The sequence below is a fragment of the Mesocricetus auratus genome, unplaced genomic scaffold (genome assembly GCF_017639785.1).
Source record: "Mesocricetus auratus isolate SY011 unplaced genomic scaffold, BCM_Maur_2.0 Super-Scaffold_100011, whole genome shotgun sequence".
In the NCBI taxonomy this organism is placed as follows: domain Eukaryota; kingdom Metazoa; phylum Chordata; class Mammalia; order Rodentia; family Cricetidae; genus Mesocricetus; species Mesocricetus auratus.
Window position 1 is genome coordinate 42961435 of NW_024429195.1, and position 26027 is coordinate 42987461.

General features: G+C 39.3%; 1 protein-coding gene across 1 annotated transcript; it reads left to right on the forward strand.

Annotated features, from left to right (window-relative positions):
* Positions 1–547: 547 nt before the first annotated feature.
* LOC121143087 (olfactory receptor 6C3-like) lies at positions 548–1475 on the forward strand. Its single transcript, XM_040754294.1, is given in 2 exon segments — positions 548–933; positions 935–1475. Coding segments are annotated over 2 exon segments (927 nt in total).
* The last annotated feature ends 24552 nt before the right edge of the window (positions 1476–26027 follow it).

A 26027-nucleotide genomic window follows, 5' to 3' on the forward strand; every position in this document is an offset into this window, starting at 1 on the left:
TTTATAACTAAAGAAAATCTCCCCTTTTTTCTCTCTTGGCAAAAGCATTTATATCCTGGAACTCTTTAAGAACACATACATTAAGTTTGAAAATAACTATGACCGTTTTAAAGTCTAAGTAAATATGACTATTAACTATAGAAGTTTGGAAATAGTACTAGAATTGAAATTAAATGGTGTATATTCAGTCCTGAAAGCATATGATATGTGAAATCAGAATATATTTTTACATATTAGAAATGAAGATACTGTTGAAATATTGTTACACAAAGGTATGTTACACATACAGAAATTATGACTGTATGTAGAGTTTTTGTGTATAATTACTGAAGAAGGATTTAATTTCCCATCAAAAAACATTTCCTTTCAACAAGAATTTTTTGTTTGTTTAAGAGGAATGAGCAGAGAATTAGAAAATCTTAGTGGAAAAACTCGTGGTCTTATTTCATTGGATATAGTAATATCAATATTTAAGCTTTTATTTCCTTTACATTGAACTTACAATAATTTCTTTCTTATCAGTAGATTCTACGAAGTATAAATCAGTATGAGAAATCACTCTGTGATTACTGAATTTGTGCTCTTGGGCATATCAGACGCAGCAGAGGTTCAGGTTGTAATTTTCATTTCTTTATTAATTGCTTACATATTAAGCATGTGTGGAAACCTAAGCATCATCACGCTCACCTTGCTTGACTCTCGTTTAAAGACTCCTATGTATTTCTTCCTCCGGAATTTCTCATTGCTAGAAATTATATTCACCAGTGTTTCCATCCCTAGATTTTTGGAGTCAATAATTACTCATGTCAAGACCATCTCCCATAACAACTGTTTGGCTCAGTTATTTTTCTTCATCTCCATGGGGGTGTCTGAATTCTTTCTTCTAACTGCAATGTCTTATGATCGCTATGTTGCCATCTGCAAGCCACTGCATCATGAATCAGAAAGTTTGCACCCTTCTTGTCCTCACCTCATGGCTGGGAGGATTTCTGACCATCTTCCCATTAATCATGTTATTCCTCAAGTTGGATTTTTGTGCTTCGAATGTCATTGATCACTTTTGCTGTGACTACTTCCCAATTTTACAACTGTCATGCTCAGACACAAGGCTTTTAGAGGCATTTGGTCTTTATGTTGCTGCAATCACTCTGCTATTCACGTTGGCACTAGTGATTCTGTCATACATCTGCATCATCAGCACCATTCTGAGGTTCCCATCTGCCAGTCAGAGGAAAAAGGCTTTCTCCACCTGTTCCTCTCACATGATTGTCATCTCCATCTCTTACGGAAGCTGCATCTTTATGTATGTCAAACCTTCTGCTAATGAAAGGGCATCACTGACCAAAGGGGTGGCTGTTCTCAACACCTCAATAGCTCCCATGTTGAACCCTTTTATTTATACATTGACAAATCAACAAGTGAAACAAGCCTTCAGAGATTTAATTAATAAAATAATGTTTCATAGAAACAAATGAAAGTACTTGTTAGTTTGAATGTCATTGTACCCCTTCAATAGAGGAGGGGTGGAAGTTTACTTTATCAGCTCATTAGTTTGAACTGTCTTAAATATTATTTTGTGTATATGGGTGTATATTATTTTGTCTGCATGTTTACCCATGTACCAAGCTGATGCCTGCCTGGTTCTCACAGTGGCCAGAAGAATTTGTTCCCATGGAAGTAGCATTATAGATGGTTGTAAGCCATCATGTAGGTACTGGGAATTGCACCATTGTAATTGGAAATAACAGCAAGGCCTTTTAATACCTGGCCCATCTCTCCAGTGCCGTAATGTTCTCTCTAATTTTAAAGTAACTATGTTATATTTTCCTTTAAATCTGTGTAGGTATTGTTTAACATTTCTTCTGCATTGAAACATTCCACCCTAGAGAAACTGGGATCAGTGTAAAATATTATGGAACATTTGATAGACATCAATATTGTGGATGGTTACTATCTCTGTCTCCAAAAATATGATGCTAATTGTTAAATGCAATTACACTTGTTATTTTCTTGTTATTACTTTCTTCTCCATTTCTCTGGGCACAGTTTCTCAATCTTCGTCCCTAACCTTGATACACATGCGTATTATGTTTTATATTCCTTTAGATTGTGTGTGCATTCTATCATAGCTATTCCTTTTTGTGCATATATTTTGGCTGATGTGCATGTGTAGGAGTTTATTACATGTGTGTTAATATACACACCTGTGTGTATGGGAAGACAGAGGACAGTACTGGATGTCCTCATCTATCACTCTTGCCTTGTTCTTTTGAGGCAGAAACTTTTGATGAACCTGGTGTTCAGCTATGCTCATAACAAACAAGCCACTAGTTTCTCTTCCTTGCTGTCCTCTGATTACAGGCATGCATGGGACTGTGCTCAGATTTTATGTGGCTAGTGATACCCCAACCTTTTTCCTCCTAATTGTGCAGCCAGCACTCTTAATGACTGAGTGATCTCTCCTTGTCCTGTCTACTGCAATTTCATTACAAAAATTAGTCCCTTTAGCTGGTGGCTGAGAAAAGATCTCACATTATATTTTCTTTATATAATGTAATCTTGTATATCATTATAATTTAATATAATCTTACATTATGCTATTTTACATATAGTGTATATAAAGTATGCAAAATGATTCAAGAATATCTTCTACCTGACACTCTTCCTTTTAAAAAGTTTTTCTTTCCATCTCTTCAGTTAAATTAGTACATATATTACTATAAAATGGTGAAACTAATACCCCAAACCATTTTAGTGAGGGTGGAATTTTTTATACATACTTTTTCTCTGAATCAAATTGTAGTCATACACTGAAATTGTCACTATCCCAGCCATTCTGGTTGATATGAAAATTGGTAGTAACATATAACTTTGTATCAATATACAAGTTGGTAGAAAATTCTGATTTTGGAAGCAGCTGTTCCTCCGGCACCATCAGGTAAACAGGCCGGCTTCCCGGCCTGTGTTCCAGTGCCTGCAGATCGCCTGGGAACTGCACAAAGCTCCCAATCACGGGGGGAGCCAAGCACCCCAGACTCCAGGTCTTCCTTCCTACCAACGAGACCAGGAAACCAGAGGAGGCTGAGAGTCCAGGGAAGCAGCAGTTCCTCCAGCAGCATCAGGTAAACAGGCCACCTTCCTGGCCTGTGTTCCAGTGACTACAGATCGCCTGGGAACTGCACAGAGCTCCCAATCCCGGCGGGAGCCAAGCACCCCAGACTCCAGGTCTTCTCTCCCACCAACGAGACCAGGAAACCAGAGGAGACTGGGAGACCAGGGGAGTAGCTGTTCCGGATCAGGTACAACAGGACCCAGCATAGGATCCAGGGGACCAGGTAGGAGGCTAAGCGCCCCAGATTCCTGTTCTCCACCCACGGGACCAGCGTTTGGACAAGGAATAGAAAAACCACCAGATTATTGGACTTGCTAGCACCCACCAAAAGGGAACGCTGGTCCCCAGACCAGGAAGGGGCTCTTTCTGCACCCACAAGAAGAGATGGGAAAGAGACAATACAAAAACAAACCAAAAAATGCAAGAAATGGAAGAAAAAACAAAGCAAAAAATGCAAGAATTGGAAGAAGAAACATACAAAAAAGGCAGGAAATGGAAGAAGGAACAAAGCAAAAAATGCAAGAAATGGTAGAAAAAACAAAGCAAAAAATGAAAAAAATGGAAGCAGAAACAAATCAAAAAAGGCAGGAAATGAAAGAAGAAACAAAGCACAAAATGCGAGAAATGGAACAAAAAGCAAACCAAAAAATGCAAGAAATGGAAGAAAGAACAAACCAAAAAATTCATAAAAGGCAACAAATGGACGAAAAGATAAACAGAAAATTGCAAGAAGCAATGCAAACACTGCAAGGGTTGAAAACTGAAATAGAGACATTTAAAAAATGCAATCTGAAGAAAGGCAGAAAATAGAAAAGCTGGACAAACAGTCAGGCACTACCGATACAAGCATTACCAACAGAATAGAAGAGATGGAAGAGAGAATCTCAAGTGTTGAAGATACACTAGGAGAAATGGATTTATCAACCAAAGAAAACCTTAAATCCAACAAATCCTTAACACAAAACATCCAGGAAATATGGGACACCATGAAAAGACCAAACCTAAAAATAATAGGTATAGAAGAAGGAGAAGAAATCCACCTCAAAGGGGCAGAAGGCATATTCAACAAAACTAAATCAACAACAGATAAGCAATTTAAATAGACCTATAACCCCTATGGAAATAGAAGCTGTCATCAAAAGTCTCCCAACCAATAAAAGTCCAGGTCCAGATGGCCTCAGTGCAGAATTCTACCACAAATTCAAAGAACAGCTTATACCAATTCTTCTCAAAGTGTTCCACACAATAGAAGCAGAAGGGTCTTTGCCAAACTCTTTCTATGAGGCTTCAATAACCTTGATCCCCAAGCCACACAAAGATACAACTAAGGAAGAGAATTTCAGACCAATATCCCTCATGAACATTGATGCAAAAATACTCAATAAAATACTGGCAAATCGGATCCAAGAACACATCAAAACAATCATTCACCACGATCAAGTAGGTGTCATCCCAGGGATGCAGGGATGGTTCAACATACGAAAATCCATCAACGTAATCCACCATATAAACAAGCTGAAAAACAAAAATCACATGATCATCTCACTAGATGCTGAAAAAGCCTTTGACAAAATCCAACACCCCTTCATGATAAAGGTCTTGGAGAGATCTGGGATAACAGGGACATACTTAAACATAATAAAAGCTATATACAGTAAACCAACAGCCAACATCAAACTAAATGGACAGAAACTCAATACAATTCCTCTAAAATCAGGAACAAAACAAGGCTGTCCACTCTCTCCATACCTTTTCAACATGGTACTTGAAGTTCTAGCTATTGCCATACGACAACAAAGGGGGATCAAGGGGATACAAATTGGGAAGGAAGAGGTCAAACTTTCACTGTTTGCAGACGATATGATAGTTTACATCAATGACCCAAAGAACTCTACCAGGGAACTCTTACAGCTGATTAACACCTTCAGCAAAGTGGCAGGCTACAAGAGCAACTCAAGAAAATCAGTAGCCCTACTATATACAGATGATAAAAGGGCTGAAAGAGAAATCAGAGAAACATCACCCTTTACAATTGCCACAAACAACATAAAATACCTTGGGGTAATGCTAACCAAACAAGTGAAAGACCTGTATCGTAAGAACTTTGAATCTTTAAAGAAAGAAATTAAAGAAGCCCTCAGAAAATGGAAAGATCTCCCATGCTCTTGGATAGGTAGGATCAATGTAGTAAAAATGGCAATCCTGCCAAAAGCAATCTACAGATTCAATGCAATCCCCATTAAAATCCTAGCACAATTCTTCACAGACCTTGAAAGAACAATAATCAATTTTGTATGGAAAAACAAAAGACCCAGGATAGCCAAAACAACCCTGTTCAACAAGGCAACGTCCGGAGCCATCACCATGCCTGACCTCAAGCTCTATTATAGAGCTATAGTCCTGAAAACAGCTTGGTATTGGCACAAAAATAGACAGGTAGACCAATGGAATCGAATTGAAAATCCGGGTATTAACCCACACACGTACGAACATCTGATCTTTCACAAAGAAGCTAAAAATATACAATGGAATAAAGAAAGCATCTTCAACAAATGGTGCTGGCATAATTGGAGACTGGCATGTAGAAGAATGCGGATCGATCCATGTTTATCGCCATGCACAAAACTTAAGTCCAAATGGATCAAAGACCTCAACATAAATCCAGCCACACTGAACCTCTTAGAAGAGAAAGTGGGTGGTACCCTTGAACAAATTGGTACAGGAGACAGCTTCCTGAACATAACACCAGTAGCACAGACAGTGAGATCAACAATTAATAAATGGGACCTACTGAAACTGAGAAGCTTCTGTAAGGCAAAGGACACGGTCAGCAAGACAAAAAGGCAGCCCACAGAATGGGAAAAAATATTCACTAATCCCACATCTGACAGAGGGTTGATCTCCAAAATTTACAAAGAACTCAAGAAGCAAGTCTCCAAAACAGCAAAGGACCCTATTAAAAAGTGGGCTGCAGAACTAAATAGAGAGTTTTCAATAGAGGAGTCTAAAATGGCTGAGAGGCACTTGAGAAAGTGCTCAACATCCTTAGCCATCCGGGAAATGCAAATCAAAACAACTCTCAGATACCATCTCACCCCTGTCAGAATGGCTAAAATCAAAAACACCAATGACAATTATTGCTGGAGAGGATGTGGTGAAAGGGGGACACTCCTCCATTGCTGGTGGGAGTGCCAACTGGTTCAGCCACTTTGGAAATCAGTGTGGAGATTCCTCAGAAAAATGGGAATAAACCTACCACAAGACCCAGCAACTCCACTCTTAGGCATATATCCAAAAGATGCCCATTCATACAACAAAGAGGTCTGTTCCACTATGTTCATAGCAGCTTTATTTGTAATTGCCAGAACGTGGAAGCAACCTAGATGTCCCTCACCCGAAGAGTGGATAGAGAAAATGTGGTACATCTACACAATGGAGTACTATTCAGCAGAAAAAAATAATGGAATCATGAGATTTGCAGGCAAATGGATGACACTAGAAGAAACCATCCTGAGTGAGGTAACCCAGTCACAAAAAGAGAAACATGGCATGTACTCTCTCATATATGGATTTTAGACATAGATCTGGGGAGTGCCAGCCTACAATCCTATGGCCAGAGAATCTGGGAAACAGAAACTTCATTTAGTGGCTGGTTAAGTACTGAGCTGAACTCAAGAAAGCCAGTAACAGAGAGAGAGGACTGATGATCAAAGGGATTAAGACTGGGCTGGTTTAACCCCCAGAAACAGCTGACCAGACAAAGGTTATCTCTTGAATCCCAGGCATCAGCCTGGGAATCCAGTATGGGACTGATCAATACCCCCTGAATTTGGGTGTCAGTGAGGAGGCCTAGGGAATCTATTGAGCCTTGGGCAGCAGATCAGTACCCATCCCAAGTATACACACGGACTTTGGACTCCCATCCAACAATGTGAGGTGCACTCTCACCCTGAACTCTTGGGGAAGGGTCTAGGCCCTGCCCTATATGAAATGACAGACTATGGACACCCCCATGGAGGGCCTCACCCTCCCTGGGGGAATGAGGGGATAAGGGGGGGTTGGGGGAAGGGCACGGGAGGAGGGGAGGGAATGGGAGCGGGACCTGGAACTGACTTTTGAAGCAACCCCGTTTCTTATCTAAATTTAAACTGGAAAAAAAAAGAAAGTTATTGGTTGCATGTTAAACATTAATGTAATTTTTGAAAGGTCAAAAAAAACTTAAAAAATAAAATAAAATAAATAAAATAAAGTCAATATGAAAAAAAAGAAAAAAAAGAAATCTGGGAATGCAAGCAGTTGTGAGTGAAATTTCTAAGGAGAAATTTTTGAGTAAAATATACATAGGTGTTTTAAGGTGGGGGTCAGCCAGAGTAAACGTGATGATGGTTATGTTTCCAGATAAACTCAACATGTAAGAAAGGAGCAGAAATATAAAAAGCAGAATTTTCAGCCGAATGTCATCTGTCAGACCTAACAAGATAAAGGTTGTTACTGTTCGGTTTCTCATTCTTGCTTATTGTCTGTTGTGCAGCCTGGCTGAAAAAGAAGAAAGACTTTATTTATAAAACCTCAGAGTTCAGTATGTAGCTAACCTCAAAACAACCAAGCTTGAGTGTCATTCTATAGCACTATTGGTTAGTGAAGAAGAAAGCACAAAGCACATGCTGATGTTTGATCTTCTTTTTGTGTCACATAACAGCTCGTAATTGAATCACATAGTTCATATTGATATTCTCATGTGTCTACAATTTAACACATAATCTTATAAACATCATTCCACAAAAATTGCCTTTAATGTAATTGCTTTTGTTCCAACACTTCTGCCTTCTTCTAACTGCTTTTCCTAGACTAAATTTGAAAAGAGAACTACTAAAATAAATGAAGAGTATTCTCTGTTAAATGATCTTAGCATTATGTACATATTTAATATTAGTTATTAACTGGTAAATGCTTATCACACAGTTGCAGTCTAGTTTCTCTGTTTAAAATATTTTTACTGTGATTTTTTTACAGATTCATTTAGGCCATGGGTGTGATGGCACACATCATCCTGGCACTTGGGAGGCAGAGACAGGTAGATCTCAGGGATAGAGACAAGTCTAGTATACATAGTAAGTTCTAGTAAAGCCAGGGCTATGTAAAAAGACTCTGTCTCAAAAAAAGATTCAAATTAAATTACCATGTTGTGGTCTTCACTTATTGAGTTATAATAATGTCTTCGTGTTCCATATATGTTATAACAAATGGCAGAATTTCCTTCCTACTTAGGTTGTACAGTATTTTATTTGGTTTATATATCTCATTTTCTTTATTTATTCATTTATTGATTGGCACTTAGTTTTATATATTGGATATTGTTTATGATGACATAATGAACATGAGAGTACCGATATATATTCAATATATCATCTTTGATATCAATACAATTCTTTGAATATGTAGTTCCATGCACCTAGAAAGCATTATATAAAAGTTCATGGAAATAATGCTGACGTGAACATAATATTTGCTTTACCTACACAAATCAAGTCATAGAATGACTCCTAAGAATTTTCTTTTTATATGAACCTAATAGTAAAATTTCATTGATGTTTGAGGCTATCTTTAATATTATAGTAATTGGTCTGACTCTCTATAATTCCTACCTACCAACTGATGTCTAACAATAGAGTTTATTGCCTGTGCCTTTACAATCTTCAGAAACCATCTATGAGCTTTCTATTCCTCTTTATTTCTTTGCCTCAGCTTCTTTAACATTATCTAGTTTATGGGATTATTGTGATAACTGGTTGGATAATTCCCCAAGAATTCTTGGTAGAGAGTAAGTTAGGGTCAGTAACTCAAATTCTTTTGTTCATTTATATCTTCATTCTGCCTTTCTTCTTTTTCTCCTTATCTTGCTCTAACATTTTTGCTAATTTATTGTGTCATTAATCATTGTTCATTGTGAATACTATATTCTTCTTCTTGTATTCTTGATAAAAGATGAGAACTTTTGGTGCTTCTGATAACTTTCTATGCTCTCTTAGTAAATTAACAAGAGGAGGAGTGAGTCTAACCAATTTGGAGAGTTCATCAGAAAGATTCTAGATTTATTTCTGAAGACATTATTTTTCAATTTCATTCACTCCTTTATCAATGCAATCAGAGTGTTTTTCTCAAACCCAGATATGATTAATCTTTCCAAGTGTATTATGAAAATAATTTGGTCTACTAAGTCCATTTTGTAAATTAAGTATTCTATTTTCTCTCTACTTCAAGCTAGAAAAGGCTTCTTATGAAAACAATACCTCCAGCACAATAGTCACTGTTATTTCTGATGAATTACACTCTGGAAGAAATCTAGAGGTATATTTTCTTAAAGTTAGTGGATTGAGGCATCTGTGTCTACTAAGAAAGTTAAAGTGAAGGTAGTAGATTATTATAATCAGACAAATACATTTTGGTTTATAAACATCTCTGCAGAACAAGAGATATAATTCAAGGACAGGAAAGAAATAATTAGTTGATAATCAGATAGGATTCATTTGGATTGGGGTATCCCACCAGATAAGATCATTTGGGAATTCAAACTAAATATGAAAATTCTGCCCTTAGGTTTTCATGTTGAAAATCCTCTGTCTTGTCTGATCAGTAATGTCTTTTTCCCTTTGAACCAGAATATGAAATGAATGCTCTGATCAATCAATTCAGTTTAGGTATGCTTTCAATGTTGAGGATCTCAAGGTCACTTGTGAACTCGGTAGTCACAAGAATTTTGGAGGTTTCATGAAGGGTATTACAGTTTTCACTTGTATATAGATTGGTGAAGGTGTCATTGTGTATCACTTCTGTTTGCCTCTAAAATTACCTTGTGTCTGGGAATACTCATGAATTTATTAGAGCAAATTTCTTAGAAATATATGATGTGATTGGTACAGATTAAGTGATTAGGATAGAAGGAGTAAACAAGATGTGACTATATTCTTCCTGAGGACGAATATATAAATTATTTCCAATGAATCCAATTATATTATATATTTAATTTTTGTAGAAGAGAAAATGACATCATAAATATAGTTCCTTGTATAGCAACACCAATACTGATTTTTTGTTACCTCTGATTTTTGAATGGCCAAGTGTGACTATTAAAAAGGCTAAAAAAACAGAATGGTGGACAAAGAAAGAAAGGGAAGTAATCAAACTGCAGAACAATCACAGTAAAGCATACTTACTCTTCTGGAAGCCAGTCATGACTTTAGTTGATCTACAGTCTTGGATGTCCTAAAGGTGAAACTGAAAGTACAACCGTGAACAAATATGTGCACAAATCATATGAAGATGCACACAGACTCAGAGAATCTTTTATAGAAGAAAATGCTCTTTTTGGCTAACAGAGTCACATTAAAGACTGTATTATATTCAAACTCAGTAACCAATTTATAATGTCTCAGAACTGAAATAAAGACATATAAAAAGATTTTTAGAGTATTTTGGTAGATAATTTCCAATTTCTCTGGACAAAAGAATTTCAAATTGTAAAAAAGGTGATTGTTTTATTATGCTAGTCTTTTATGGATATGCAGAGGATAAAGAAGAGGGTCCTTTGTGGCCAAGGACAGACATAGTTAATGAATGTAATAGTTGTCACCTGGTAGAATATAAAACAGGAGCAACAGTGGGACTTGTGTCCTTAGAGATCATAATATGCAAGTTTTTGACATAATTTTTATTTTAAATCAATCTTTTCTCATTTTACATACCAATCCCAGTTCCTACTCCCTCTCTTTCTCCTCATTCCCCACCTCCCCTCCAACCCCATCCACTCCTCAGAGAGAGTAAGTCTTCCTATGGGGAGTCAATGAAGTCTGACACATCATTTTGAGGCAGGACCAAGGACCTCCCCATTATATCTAGACTAAGTAAGGTATCCCTCCAAGGACAATGGGTTCCAAAAAAGCCAGTTCAAGCACTAGGGATACATCCTGTTCCCACTGCCAGTGGCCCCACAGACAAACCAAGCCACCCAACTGTCACCTGCTTTCAGAGGGCACAGTTTGGGGCCCAATTTGGTTCCATGCAGATTCCACAGTTGTCAGTCCAATCAATGAGCTCTCACTAGTGCAGGTCAGCTGTCTCTGTGGGTATCCCCAATATGGTCTTCACCCTTTAATGATATGCAACAGGGTTTATTAGACACATTCTAAGTACAAATCAGTAGCTGTGTGACAAAAGGACAAATCATAATTTTCAGAAAATTCTGTCTTTAACTTAACTCATTGGTAATAAAAGACAAAAAGTTGCTTGATGTCTATGTTTTAAAATAAAAAGTAGAAATATACTCAAAGGAAGTTGGTGTCTAAGTGTAAATACTTTTCCAGGTAAAAACATATAATTCTATATTAAACTATCCTCCTTATTGGCTGCTTCGGGCCTTTCCTCTCACCCTTATCTTTGCACAGATCCAAAAGGCACGAACACAGGAACAGTATTGCTGGAGGCCAGAGATTTGACTGGGGGAACAGAAGGTAATAGGAGAGGGTGGAGGACGACAGTAGTCAGAATGCATTATACACATACAAAATTGTCACAGAATATGCTCAATTGATTAAAAGGAGACACCTAAGTTATCCCATTTTCCTGATAAAACTCAGCTGTCAAAAATGTCACTTTTTCAACCCAAGGGAACAGATAGGAGGAGGTATTCAGGATAGCTGCTCAAATCAATTGGTAAAAAGTTTTTGAAATCTTAGAAATAAAGAAGAAATTCGACTTTATGACTTTATAAAACCATTGCTTCACAGGCTCATCTGAAATTTGCAGGAAAATGTGTACATGCTTAATGATGCTTTTTGCCTAGGGTATAGAATGGATGAACTTACATATAGCTTATAATTGAAAAGATAATCACCAAAACTGTGCAGGTCACTAACCATTTTAATATCTGTTAAAAATTACGTGGACAGACATACAATCATATAGCATGTGTTCCCTGAATTATTCTTTGAAACAACTTTGCCACCTGGTGTCACTGATAAATTAATTGGACAAAACACTGTATTTGTGTCAACCACATTTCTATTTGTACGAACTGTATTTAAAGCTTTTTGAAAATTATACTTTAACAAAATGTATATCAACAAAGAAAGGAATCGCTTCAGTAGAGAATGTGTATTCCTTAGTAATATTTTCCAGAATATTTTTTAAACAAATGGGATTAAATCTGTGGGTATCACAGCACCTGAACATTTCTAAATGCTTTCCTGTTGACCTAATATTTTTCCAATGCTAATTAACCTGGGTGTGGCATAACAGATAATTTGATATCAAACAACATTCACAGTAATGGAATTCAACAATGTAAGGAAATCTCAAATTGAACAGATATTTTTCCTATTATAGAGGTCTAATTCCTTTACAGTTTTTTTTTTTAGAAATAAATCATAGAGCCCGGCACGGTGGCGCACGCCTGTAGTCCCAGCTACTCGGAAGGCTAAGACAGGAGGATCGCTTGAGTCCAGGAGTTCTGGTCTGTAGAGCGCTATGGTGATCAGGTATCCTCACTAAGTTCGGCATCAATAGGGTGACCTCCCAGGAACCGGGGCCACCAGGTTGCCTAAGGAGGGGTGAACCGGCCCAGGTCAGAAATGGAGCAGGTCAAACTCCCGTGCTAATCAGAAATAAGTCACAGTAACAAATTATAAAAGAAACGGCTATGCCCCTCTTCATTCTACATGAAATAAAAATACAGCTCCACCCTTCAAAAACTCAATTCTATTCATTCTTATTTTTAATTTCTGTGATTGGATTTTAAATACAATATTTCTCCTTTCCCTTTCTTCTCTTCACACCCTCCACTCTCCTTCAAATTCTTTTTCTTCAATTGTTATTGCATGTGTATATGTATTTCTTATGTACATATATGCGTACATATATATATTCCCAAATATAACCTGTTGAGTCCTTGTAATGTTACTTGTATGTATATTCTCAGTGCTGATCTTTTGACAACCAATTTACCTTTGTTTCCACAGGAGAAGAAAAACTTTGGATTCCATCAAAACTGACCAAGATTCGATCCAAACAGGAGAAACCTCGGTAGGAGGAAAGATGACAGCTCATTCACAAAGTCATAGTCTACAATGTGTAAGGAGACCACACAAAAGGAAAGGGAAGTGTTTTGTTTTCATCTTCACAAGAAAAACCATCTCCAAACAGTGAGAAGATATTGAACATGTGGATACCTAAAGAGAGGGTGGCTACCCAAAGGACCATCAAACAAAGAAGAATCTAATGTTTGGTATCAATTTCTGATTCCCTTAACTTCATCCTTATATTATCTGTTTCTTTTTACTTCCTAATATTCTTAGGTCCCAAGTCACTTAAACCGAAGCTGGATTTGGAGTTGGATTTGACTCCTCCTCTAAAGCCAAGCATAAAATTCAGAGTTTCTGTATTGTATCAAGGAAGCAATTGATGTAAGACAGAAGAAAACAAAATCTATGTACTGTCATCTATTTATACTCAGTTCTTCTCTGAAAATCTCATTCTATCATAGTTACTGTATTCCTTATTGTTGCCTTTCCTATATGCATACGTATAAAAGTTGAAATTTCTTTGTTGACATTAACATTTGAGTTTTCCACAGAGAACAAGAAATTTCCTAACAGCAATCTTCAAAACCTTTGGAAAGAAAATGGGTTCCCCACTTCATCAAATCCACCTGATCTGACTTGATACATCTGAACTGACAAGTACAACCCTGAAACTGGTTTGGGACTACATTGCTCTATACAACTCCAGACTAATTAACTGATATGGTGCACCTTCTACAACCTAACCAGAGCCTCAGACAAGAGCTTCAATCAACATTGCAACTTCAGTCAAGAACTTCAATCAAGCCAATCAGAGACTGGGTACAAATATTGTACCCAGTCTACTCGAGACTAAACTAACTAAACTAACATTTTCTTCCCAAAGGATCACATAAGTTTATTGTCGTCCCATTTCATCAGGAAGTAATTCTGAGAATACTATGCCCCCTTTCCCTACTCCCTACTGTTGACATTACACCTGTTAGAGTTAGTTTCCAATTAACTCTAATTAATTGGAAGGGATTGGAAGGAGATGTTCAGACTTGGGCATCTTTTTCAGATAAGTTTCCTGTTTAGATGGGATAGATATGCTTAGGATAGAAAATAGGTAGATTATGATTTGTTTATCATCTTCTATGTATATATGCTTTAATAGGTTTGAGACATTTTGTATAATGACTCAATTTAGTTTTAAGTCTAAATCATTTCTTTAGACTAAAAGGGGAATTGTAGGGAGAGATCTATGTACCCATAGCGCTGAACATATCCATTTGGGTGTGGTCACAGGTACATAGATATATGGAGGATAAAAGAGCTGGGGGAGGGGACTCTTTCTCTTGGGGACTGGTTGCAACCTAGAGAACAGTGTGTGAACCTTTGGTTCTCATGTAAGTGATTTCTCCCTCAATAAAATATCATAGCACATCCCTATTTTGTGTAGCTTAATATTTCCACACTACTGTCGATTATGCTTGCATCTGCAGTTCCTGATCATTTACCCAGCTTTTCTATATCCAGCATTCCATCAGTTTGTGTATTCTTTTCATTTATTTATTTTTATTATTAATTTTTTAATTTAAATTAGACACAAGCTTGCTTCACATATCAATCCCAGCTCCCTCCCCCTCCTAAACTGCCCCTACCAACCCCACCCCAGCCCCCCACCCTATTCCCCCTCCACTACACAGGAAGGGTGAGGCCTTCCATGGGGGGGGGGCTTCAAAATCTGTCATATCATCCTGGGCAGGGCCTAGGCCATCCCCAATGTGTTGAGTCTGAGAGAGCATCCTGCCATGTGGAATGGGCTCCCAAAGTCTATTCGTACACCAAGGATAAATACTGATCTACTATCTGAGGCCTCATAGATTGCCGAAGTCTCCTCACTGACACCCACATTAGGGGGATGTGGATCAAACCCATGCTGGCCTCTCAGTTGCCAGTCTGGTGTCCATGAGCTTTCCCTTTGTTCAGGTCAGCTGTATCTGTGGGTTTCACCAGTTGGGTCTTGACTCCTTTGCTCATCACTCCTTCCTCTCTGCAACTGGGTTCCAGGAGTTCAGTTCAGTGTTTAGCTGTTGGTATCTTCCTCTGCTTCCATCAGTCAGTGGATAAAGGCTCTAGAATGTCATATAAGGTAGACATCAATCTCAGTATCAGGCAAAGGCATTTAATGTTACCTCATAGCCAGTTGGTATCATCCTTGTAGATCTCTGAAAATCTCACTAGTGCCAGATCTCTCCTCAATCCTATAATGGCTCTATCTATTATGGTATTTCTCATCCTGCTCTCCTATATTCTTCCCTTGACTCAACCTTATCGCTTCCCCATGTCCTCCTCTCCCCTCTTCAACCACTCTATTTCTGCCAGCTCCCTCTCACCCCTTCCTCCCATGCTTCCAATCCCCTCAGGAGATCTTATCCCATTCCCCTTCTCTGGGTAGCATGCATATCACTCTTGGGTCCTCCCTGTTTCCCAGACATTTTGTCATGGGATTGTAGGATAGCAATCCCCTGCTCCATGTCTAAAATCCATATATGAGTGAGTACACACCATATTTGTCTTTTTGTGATTGGGTTACCTCACTCAGGATGGTTTCTTCTAGTGCCAGACATTTGCCTATGAATTTCTAGATTCCATTGTTTTTTTTCCGCTGAGTAGTACTCCATAGTATAAATGTACCACATTTTCTCTATCCACTCTTCAGTTGAGAGTCATCTAGATTCTGGCTATTACAAATAATGCTGCTAGTGTTTTCTTTATTGTCTCTATTTCAGTTTTCATGTATTGTTTGAATTGTCTTCTTCCCATCCTTTCTTCCAGTAGGTGAAGGAGAAGTCTCTTCCCCTCCTGTTGGGTACAGGTTCAAGGTTCCCTTCCAGCAGGTGCAGGCAGGTCCAATTCTCCAATGGCTCTCCTCTTCCCATGGATAGAGGCAAGACTATTACCAGGACCTTAGCAGTCTCTGAGTAGTCTGGACAACCGGGATGGTTTCCCCAGGACAGTCTCCAGGCCTCAGGCAGCTCTGAGCAGGGCACCAGAAGGTGGTACAGAAACAGGCCCACACTCATAAAAAGCTTTTTGTAAAAATTTAAAATTTTTTCTTTATGTTAATTTTTAAGTGTCTTACCCATTTTAGATTCTTCAATTGAGAATTCTCTAGTTCTGTACCACACTTTTTTTGATTTTTATATTTTATTTTTTAACATTTTTTAAATTTTAAATAGCTTGTTTTACATGTCAATCCCAGTTCCCTCCCCTCCTCCCGCACCCCCCACGATCCCCCCCCAATCCTCCCACCCTATTGCCAATTCCTTCTGCATAGGGGATATCTAGAGTCTATCATTTCATTCAGGGTAGGGTTCAGGCACTTCTCTAAGACTCCAGGCAGAGAGAGCAACCCACTTTGTGTTATGGACACACGATGTCTGTTAGTATTCGAGGGATAAACACTGATCCACTGCTCAGGACCCCATAGGTAACCCAGGCCTCCTCATTGACTCTCACACTCAGGGGGTGTGGATCGGTCCCATGCTGGCCTCCCAGCTGTCGGGTTGGGGTCCAAGAGCTCTCCCCTGTTCAGATTAGCTGTCTCTGCTGGTTTTGCCAGCCCATTCTTTGCCAATTTGCTCTTTGCTCCTCTCTCTCTCTGTCGCTGGGTTCCTTGGGTTCTGTTCAGTATTTAACTGTGGGTGTTTGCCTCTGCTTCCATCAGTCACTGGATGAAGGCTCCAGGATGGTTATAGACACCAAGTTCACTATCAGGAATAGGCATTCGAGGTGGTCTCTACACTATTGCTTAGCTTGCCAATTGGTATCATCCGTTTAGATCACTAGAGGTCACAATGGTGCCTGATCTGTCTTCTAACCTATGATTCCCTCTTCCCCCTATCCTATCCCCCCAGTCGACCTTCCTGTTCCTCCACGTCCTACTCTCTCTTCCACTTCTCCCCCTCTCTATTTCCCAGGTCCCCCTCCCCCCACCCCTCGATGTGTTCCCCATCTGTTCAGAGGATATTGCCTCATTTCTCTTCTCTTGGGTACCATGTATATCTTTTAGGTTCTTTCCTGTTTCCCAGACTCTCTGTCAGTGGAAGTACAGACTGGCACTCTCCTGATCCATGTTTAAAATCCATGTATGAGTGAGTATATACCATGTTTGTCTTTTTGTGACTGGGTTACCTCGCTCAGGATGCTTTCTTCCAGTGCTATCCATTTACCTGCGAATTTCAAGATTCCATTGGTTTTTTCTGCTGAGTAATACTCCATTGTGTAAATATACCACATTTTCTCTATCCACTCTTCAGTTGAGGGGCATCTAGGTTGCTTCCAGGTTCTGACTATTACAAATTACATATTATGCTGCTATGAACATAGTGGAGCAGATGCCCTTGTGGTATGAATTTGCCTCCTTTGGATATATGCCTAAGAGTGGAATTGCTGGGTCTTGTGGGAGATTGATTCCCAATGTCCTAGATAATGATATGGAAACTCCTTTTGTACCTTTTTGGTGCTAATTGTAAGCCAGCCAATCCTAAGGTGGTCTGAAGATCCCCAAATGTGTGACCATCAGCCATTGAGGTCTGTGCATAAACAGCCGGGTCATAAAGAACCTGCTAGCCCAGAGCCACATAGGCTCCCATGTCAGCAAGCACCTCTAGATTCTAACCAGGGAAACCAGGAGCTGTGCCCCACTGTGCCATCTGGCTACACAGTTCCCGGCACTCATCTCTCTAGACCAGACAATCTCCCCCCACAGCGCAGCATGACATAATCGCTGCCAATCACACGTGGCACAAATTAAGGCTCCAAAGGATCCAAAAACGGCCAGATTGAAAAGGGCATGAGGCCCAGACACCACAAGCACCTCCTTCAACAGTCCCATATCCCCAAAGTCAAGAGCGGAATGTTCTCTCCGAACCTGGCCCCGAGAATGAAGGCAGAGAGAATTGGAATGTTTAGGATTACAGGCAGGAGGACGAGGCTTAAGGGAGCATTTGTTAAGTTTATGTTTTAATTTGAGGATGCCCTTCTCAAACTGAGGTTCTTTGTGTTCCTCAGTGTCATCCCCCGAAGAAGAGGGAGAGTACCCAGAAGAATAAGCATTGGAAGCTTGAACTTATCTAACAGGCTCTTGGTCTTGAGCCTCTGCGAAGGCATCTTTAGCTTTTCTGACCTGCTCTTTCACTACCGTATTATCACTAATAAGTATGTCTTTAACAAGATGCCACAAACAAAAGTTAACAATTGGTATGGTATTTGGCCCTTCTTTATGTAAAGTTCTTTGTAGGTCTACTCTAACCTGCTCCCGATGGAGGAAATTAAGATCACCAGAGACCAAAAACCAAAGGCTGACTTTATGTATAGTTTTTAAAAAGTCTTTTGCTGTCTTATGTCTGATATTGGCATCTTGCTTTTTTAGCAATTGGATCAATCAGTCCTCCATAAGAAGGTAAGAACTAGCAGCACCCTTGTTTAATACACGCACTCCTAACCTTAATGAGAATGTTGGCTGGCCTACTGCAAGGGCTCACTCTTAGTAAAAATCCCTGACAATCCCTACCTCAGCAGATAAGGTGAGGGATGGAGCCTAACGTAAAACTGCACTTCTGTGGAGGCTGACTCTCAGGAAAATCCCTGACAATCCCAACCTCAGGGAATCAGTCGAGGGCTAGAGCCTAACTCAGTACCCCTAACTTGGTACCCCTATCCAAATACACCCTCCTACCTTACTTGCTGGCCAGCATTCAAGTGTAATCCTTCAGCAATTTCCCTTCTTTCCCGATCTCAGTGGGACCTCCATTTGTAGCAATGAGCTACAACACTTCTCAATGATCTAGGCAAGAGCCTGAGGATTTAAATGAAGACAAGAGACAGCAGCTCATTATTGCAAGGAGAATGGAATTTATTGTAACAAGAGCAGAGGATTAAATACCAGTAAGAAGGTGGAAAACTACCAAGGTCAGGAGCTCATGTTCCCAGGGCCCTCTGGCAAAGGATGGGTGAATAACAGGAACTTGAATTTAGACAATAAGGACTGGCAGAAAACAGGAACTTGCATTCAGGCTTTACTGGGAGGAGGGGACAAGAGGTGTTTGCTAGAAGCTTCTAGTCACAAGCTGCTCAGCAGACCCCCATGGGGGAAGGGTGCAACAAATCACGGTGTGTTTCCCTCCATTCAGTTTGATGTTGGCTGTTGGTTTGCTATATATTGCTTTCATTATGTTTAGGTGTGTTCCTCGTATCTGTGATCTCTCTAAGACCTTTATCATGAAGGGGTGTTGGATTTTGTCAAAGGATTTTTCAACATGTAGTAAGATGATCATGTGGTTTTTCTTTTTCAGGTTGTTTATATGGATTCTAGTATATTAAACCATCCCTGCATACCTGGGATGATGCTTGTTTCCAATTTAAATAGCAAAACAGGTTAAAAAAAGAGTCCCCACACCTGTGCCCCAGCTTCAGGTGAGCTTGGGTCCTCCTAGGGACACCTTCCCCACCCATTACCTGTTCCCTCCATCTTCCAGGACCACTCCTGGCATCAAGAGGACCTACCCACAGAGGAAAGACCCAGTCCCCATTCCCGGCTCTCCCAACACCTGTGTGCCCAGCTTCAGTGAGACAACTGAAGACAGAGAGACCCCACCTGCACCCACTCAATGAAGGGATGTGAAGACAACAGTATAAGAACACATTCAACAATAGAAAAGTCAATATGACTCCACCAGAATCTAGAGACTCCACACCAGCAAGACCTGAAAAGCACAACATTGATGAAGCAGAAGAGACAGACTTTAAAAATTATTTTATGGAGATGATAGAGACGCTCAAAAACGAAACAAGGAAATCCCTTAAGAAAATAGAAGAAAAAAACAAACCAAAAATTGAAGAAATAAACAAATCTAAAGAGAGTCAAGAAAAAAAAACAAGTGAAGGAAACAACCAAAGCAGACCAAGCCTTGAAAACCTAAATAGAATCAATAAAAAAAAATACAGACTAAGGGGATGGTGGAAATAGAAAAGCTGGGTAAACAATCAGAAACTACAGATGTAAGTATAACCAATAGAACACAAGAGATGGCAGAGAGAATCTCAGGTGTTGAAGACTCATTAGAGGACATACAGTCATAGACCAGGGAAAACCTCAAGTCCAACAAATCCCTAACACAAAACATCCAGGAAATATGGGACACTGTGAAGAGGCCAAACCTGAGAATAATAGGTACAAAAGAAGCTGAAGAAATACAGCTCAAAGGTACAGAAAATATATTCAACAAAATCATAGAAGAAACCATCCCTAACCTAAAGAAGGATATCCCTATGAAAATACAAGAATCTTACAGAACACCAAATAGACTGGACCAGAAAAAGAAGTCCCCTCATCACATATTAATTAAAACATCAAAAGTACAGAATAAAGAGAAAATATGAAGAGCAGCTAAAGAAAAAGGCCAAGTAACATATAAAGGAAGACCTATCCGAATTACACCCGACTTCTCAATGGAAACTATGAAAGCCAAAAGATCCTGGTCAGAGGTCTTACAAATGCTAAGGGAACAAGGATGCCAACCAAGACTACTATACCCAGCAAAGCTTTCAATTACCATAGACGGAGAAAGCAAGATATTCCACAACAAAACCAAATTTAAACAATGCATATCCACAAACCAAGCCCTACAGAAAGTACTGGAAGGAAAACTTCAACCCAATGAAGATAACTACACTCACAAAGACATAGGCAATAGATAATTCCACTTTACCAAACACCAAAAGAAAAAGGCAGTGAAATCCACACACAATAACACCACCACCAATAAATACAAAACAAACAAGAATCAACAACCAATTGTCATTAATATCCCTCAATGTCAATGGTCTCAACCTGCCTATAAAAAGATACAGACTAGCAGAATGGATACAAAGAAAGAACTCATCCTTCTGCTGCATAAAAGAAACACATCTCAACTTCAAAGACAGATGTTACGTCAGAATAAAGGGTTGGGAAAAGATTTGCCAATCAAATGGACTCAAGAAACAAGCTGGTGTAGCAATCCTAGTATCTAACAAATTAGACTTCAAATTAAAATCAATCAAGAGAGATGAAGAAGGATATTTCATATTCATCACAAGAAAAGTCCATAAGATGAAATCTCAATTCTAAATATCTATGCCCCAAATACAAAGGCACCCACATTCGTGAAAGAAACATTACTAAAACTGAAATCACAAATAAAGTCTCACACACTAGTAGTAGCAGACTTCAACACTCCACTCTCACCGCAAGACAGGACCTCCAGACAGAAACTTAACAAAGAAACAAAAGAACTACTAGAAGTTATGACCCAACTGGGTTTAACAGACATCTATAGAACATTCCACCCAAACACAGGGATATACCTTCTTCTCGGCACCACATGGAACCTTCTCCAAAATGGACCACATAATAGGAAACAGCAAATCTCCACAGATACAAAAAAATTGGAATAATCCCCTGTATCTTATCAGACCACCATGCATTAAAATTAGAATTCAACAATAGCACAAATCGCAGAAACCCTACAAACTCATGGAAATTGAACAATGCACAATTGCACCAATCCTGGGTAAAGGAAGAAATAAAAAAAGAAATTAAAGACTTCCTGGAATTCAATGAGAATGAAGACACAACATACGCAAACATATGGTACACTCTGAAGGCAGTGCTGAGAGGAAAGTTCATAGCACTAAGTGCCCACATGAAGAAACTGGAGAACAGTAATACTAACTAGAGAAGTAATAGCACAGCTGAATGCTCTAGAACAAAAAGAAGCAAACTCCCCCAGGAGGAGCAGACACCAGGAAATAATCAAATTGAGAGCTGAAATCAACAAACTAGAAACCAGGAAAACATTGCAAAAATCAATTAAATAAAGAGTTGGTTCTTTGAGAAAATTAACAAGATAGTCAAAACTTTATCGAAACTAACCAAAAGGAAGAAAGAGATCATGCTAACAAAATCAGAAATGAAAAGGGTGACATAACAACAGACACTCAGGAAATCCAGAGAATCATCAGGGCATACTTTGAAAACCTGTACTCCATAAAATTCAAAAATTTAGAGGAAGTAGACAATTTTCTGGATAGATATCACATACCAAAATTAAATCAAGAACAGATAAGCAATCTTAACAGACCTATAACCCCTAATGAAATAGAGGCAGTCGTCAAAAGTCTCCCAACCAAAAGCCCAGGCCCAGATGGCTTCAGTGCAGAATTCTACCATAAATTCAAAGAAGAGCTTATTCCAATATTCCTCAAAGTGTTCCACACAATAGAAGCAGGAGGTTCACTGCCAAATACTTTTAATTAGGCTACAATTACATTGGTACACAAGCCACACAAAGACACAACTAAGAAAGAGAACTTCAGACCAATATCCCTCATGAACATTGACGCAAAAATACTCAATAAAATACTAGCAAATCAAATCCAAAGAAACGTCAGAAAAATCATCCACCATGATCAAGTAGGCTTCATCCCAGGAATGCAGAGATAGTTCAACATGCGAAAATCTATCAATGTAATCCACCATATAAACAAACTGCAAAAAAAAAAAACATGATCATCTCACTAGATGCTGAAACAGCTTTGACAAAATCCAACACCCTGTCATGATAAAGGTCCTAGAGAGACTAGGGATAACAGGAACATCCCTAAACATAATAAAAGCCATTTACAGTAAACCAACAGCTAACATTAAACTAAATGGAGAGAAACTCAACGCAGTTCCTCTAAAATAAGGAAGAAGGCAAGGCTGTCCACCTCTCCATATCTCTTCAATATTGTACTTGAAATTCTAGCTAAAGTGATAAGACAACAAAAAGAGATCAAAGGGATACAAATTGGAAAGGAAGAGGTCAAACTTTCACTATTTGCAGATGATATGATAGTTTACATAAGTGACCAAAAGACTCTACCAGGGAACTCCTATATCTGATAAACACCTTCAACAAAGTGGCAGGATGCAAGACTAACTCAAAAAAATCAGTAGGCTTATTATATACAGATGATAAATAGAATGAGAAAGAAATCAGAAATCAGAGAAATATCATCCTTACAATAGCTCCAAACAACATTAAATATCTGGGGATAAATATAACCAAACAAGTGAAAGACCTGTTAGCAAGAACATTGAGTCTCTAAAGAAAGAAATTAAAAAAGATACCAGAAAATGGAAAGGCATCCCATGCCCTTAGATAGGTAGGATCAACATAATAAAACTGGCAATCTTACCAAAAGCAATCTACAGATTCAATGCAATCCCTATCAACATACCAGCACAATTTTTCACAGACCTTGAAAGGACAATCCCCAACATTATATGGAAAAACAAAAGACCCAGGATAGCCAAACAACACTGTACAATAAAAGAACTTCTGGAGGCATCACCATCCCTGACTTCAGTACTATAGCTCTGAAAAGCTGAGCTTGGTATTGGCACAAAAACAGACAGGTAGACCAATGGAATCAAATAAAAGAGCCTGATATACACCCACACACCTTTGAACACCTGATCTTTGTCCAAAAAAAAGCTAAAAATATACAATGGAAAAAAGAAAGCATCTTCAACAAATGGTGCTGGAGTAACTGGATGCTTGCATGTAAAATACAGCAGATAGATCCAAAACTATCATCATGCACAAAATTTAAGTCCAAATGGATCAAAGACCCCAGCATCAGTCCAGCCACACTGAACCTCCTGGAAGAAAAGATGAGAAGTACCCTTGAATGAACTGGTACAGGAGACCACTTCCTGAACATAACACCAGTAGCACAGACACTGAGATCGACAATAAATACATGGGACCTCCTGAAACTGAGAGGCTTCTGCAAGGCAAAGGACACAGTCAACAAGACAAAATGACAGGCCACAGAATGGTAAAAGTTATTCACTAACCCCACATGTAACAGAGGGCTGATCTCCAAAATTTACAAAGAACTCAAGAAGAAAGACTCCAAAACACCTAAGGATCCAATTAAAAAGTGGGGTATGGGACTAAATAGAGAATTCTCAACAAAGCAGTCTATAATGGCTGTGAGACACTTAAGAAAGTGCTCAACATCCTTAGCCATCAGGGAAATGCAAATCAAAACAACTCTGAGATACCATCTCACTCCTGTCAGAATGGCTAAAATAAAAAACTCCAACGACAGTTTATGCTGGAAAGGATGTGGAGAGAGGGGAACACTCCTCCACTACTGGTGGGAGTGCCAACTTGTACAGCCACTGTGGAAATCAGGAAAATGGAAATTTGCCAACCACAAGATGCAGCAATTCCATTCTTAGGCATATATCCAAATGATGTAAACACATACAATTATTACATGTGCTCAACTATGTTCATAGCAGCTTTATTTGTCATAGCCAGAAACTGAAAGCAACCTAGATGCCCCTCAACTGAACAGCGGATAGAGAAAATGTGGTATATCTACACAATGGAGTACTACTCAGCAAAAAAAAACAATGGAATCGAAATTTGCAGGCATTGGAAGAAATCATCCTAAGTGAGGTAATCCAGTCACAAAAAGAAAAACATGGTATGTACTCACTCATATATGGATTTTAGACATGAAGCAGGGCATTACCAGTCTACATTCCCACCGCCAGAGAGTCTGGGAAGCAGGGAGGACCCTAAGAGAGAAATATAAATGATAACCTGAAGAAGGGTTATGGGACGAGATCTCCTAATTGGATTGGGAGCAGGAAGGGGCAGGGGAAGGCAGAAGGAGATGAAAGAGAGGGGAAAAGAGGAGGGGAGGGGAGGGGAGGACAAGGGAGAGCAGGAAGGTTGTGCCAGGGTAAGAATAGAGGAGAGAAGGATGAGAGATACCATAATAGAGGGAGCCATTATAAGTGGAGGAGAGATCTGGCATAGTTAAATCTTCACAGATCTACAATAATGACACCAACTGGCATTAAGGCTACCTTAAATGTTATCCCATGATAATGAGATTAAGGACTACTTTATATGCCATCCTAGAACCCTTATCCAGTGGCTGACAGAAACAGAGGCAGACACCCACAGCTAAAACCTGAACTGAACCCCTGGAACCCAGTTGCAAAGAGGAATAAAGAGCAAAAGAATCAAGATCAAGATGGCAAAACCGACAGAGGCAGCTGACCTAAACAAGGAGGAACACATGGGCTCCAGACTGATGACTGAGAGGCCAGCATGGGACAGATCCAGACACCCACACCCACCCACCCTCCCAATCATGGGTGTCAGAGACCGTGGAGAATAGAGCAGTATTCATTCCTGGCATACAAATAGACTCTCATGGAGGAATGCTCTCTCAGCCGGGACACATGGGGGAGGACCTAGGCTCTGCCCAGGATGATATAGCAGACTCTGAAAATCCCTTATGGAAGCCCTTACCCTCCTTGGGGAGCAGAGGGAGCATAGAGTGGGGTGAGGGATTGGGAGGATTGGGGGACTGGGGGGAGAAAGGGAGGGAAAGAAAACTGAGAGTAATGTGTAAAAAGATAAATAAAGGAAAAAAGCATTATGTAAACCTACTACTTAGTAAGCTAATTCAGAATATTTTAAAGGCGTTTGAACACATGTACTCTAACTGGGAGGTTTATGCTATTCCCAGGAGCTACAGGTTATGAAACAAAAATTTCAGTGCCAGGTATGGGATGCCTCCCTATGTCTTTTTGTTAGGGAAACCCCCAAACACCCCCAAATCAGTACAGGATATTGCCCCTGCTCTTGGTTATCCAACATAACTAGATGAATTAGCCTTATTGTTGGAGACGCCACACAGTTTGGTTATAAGACATAGGATAAATCAACCTGGAACTG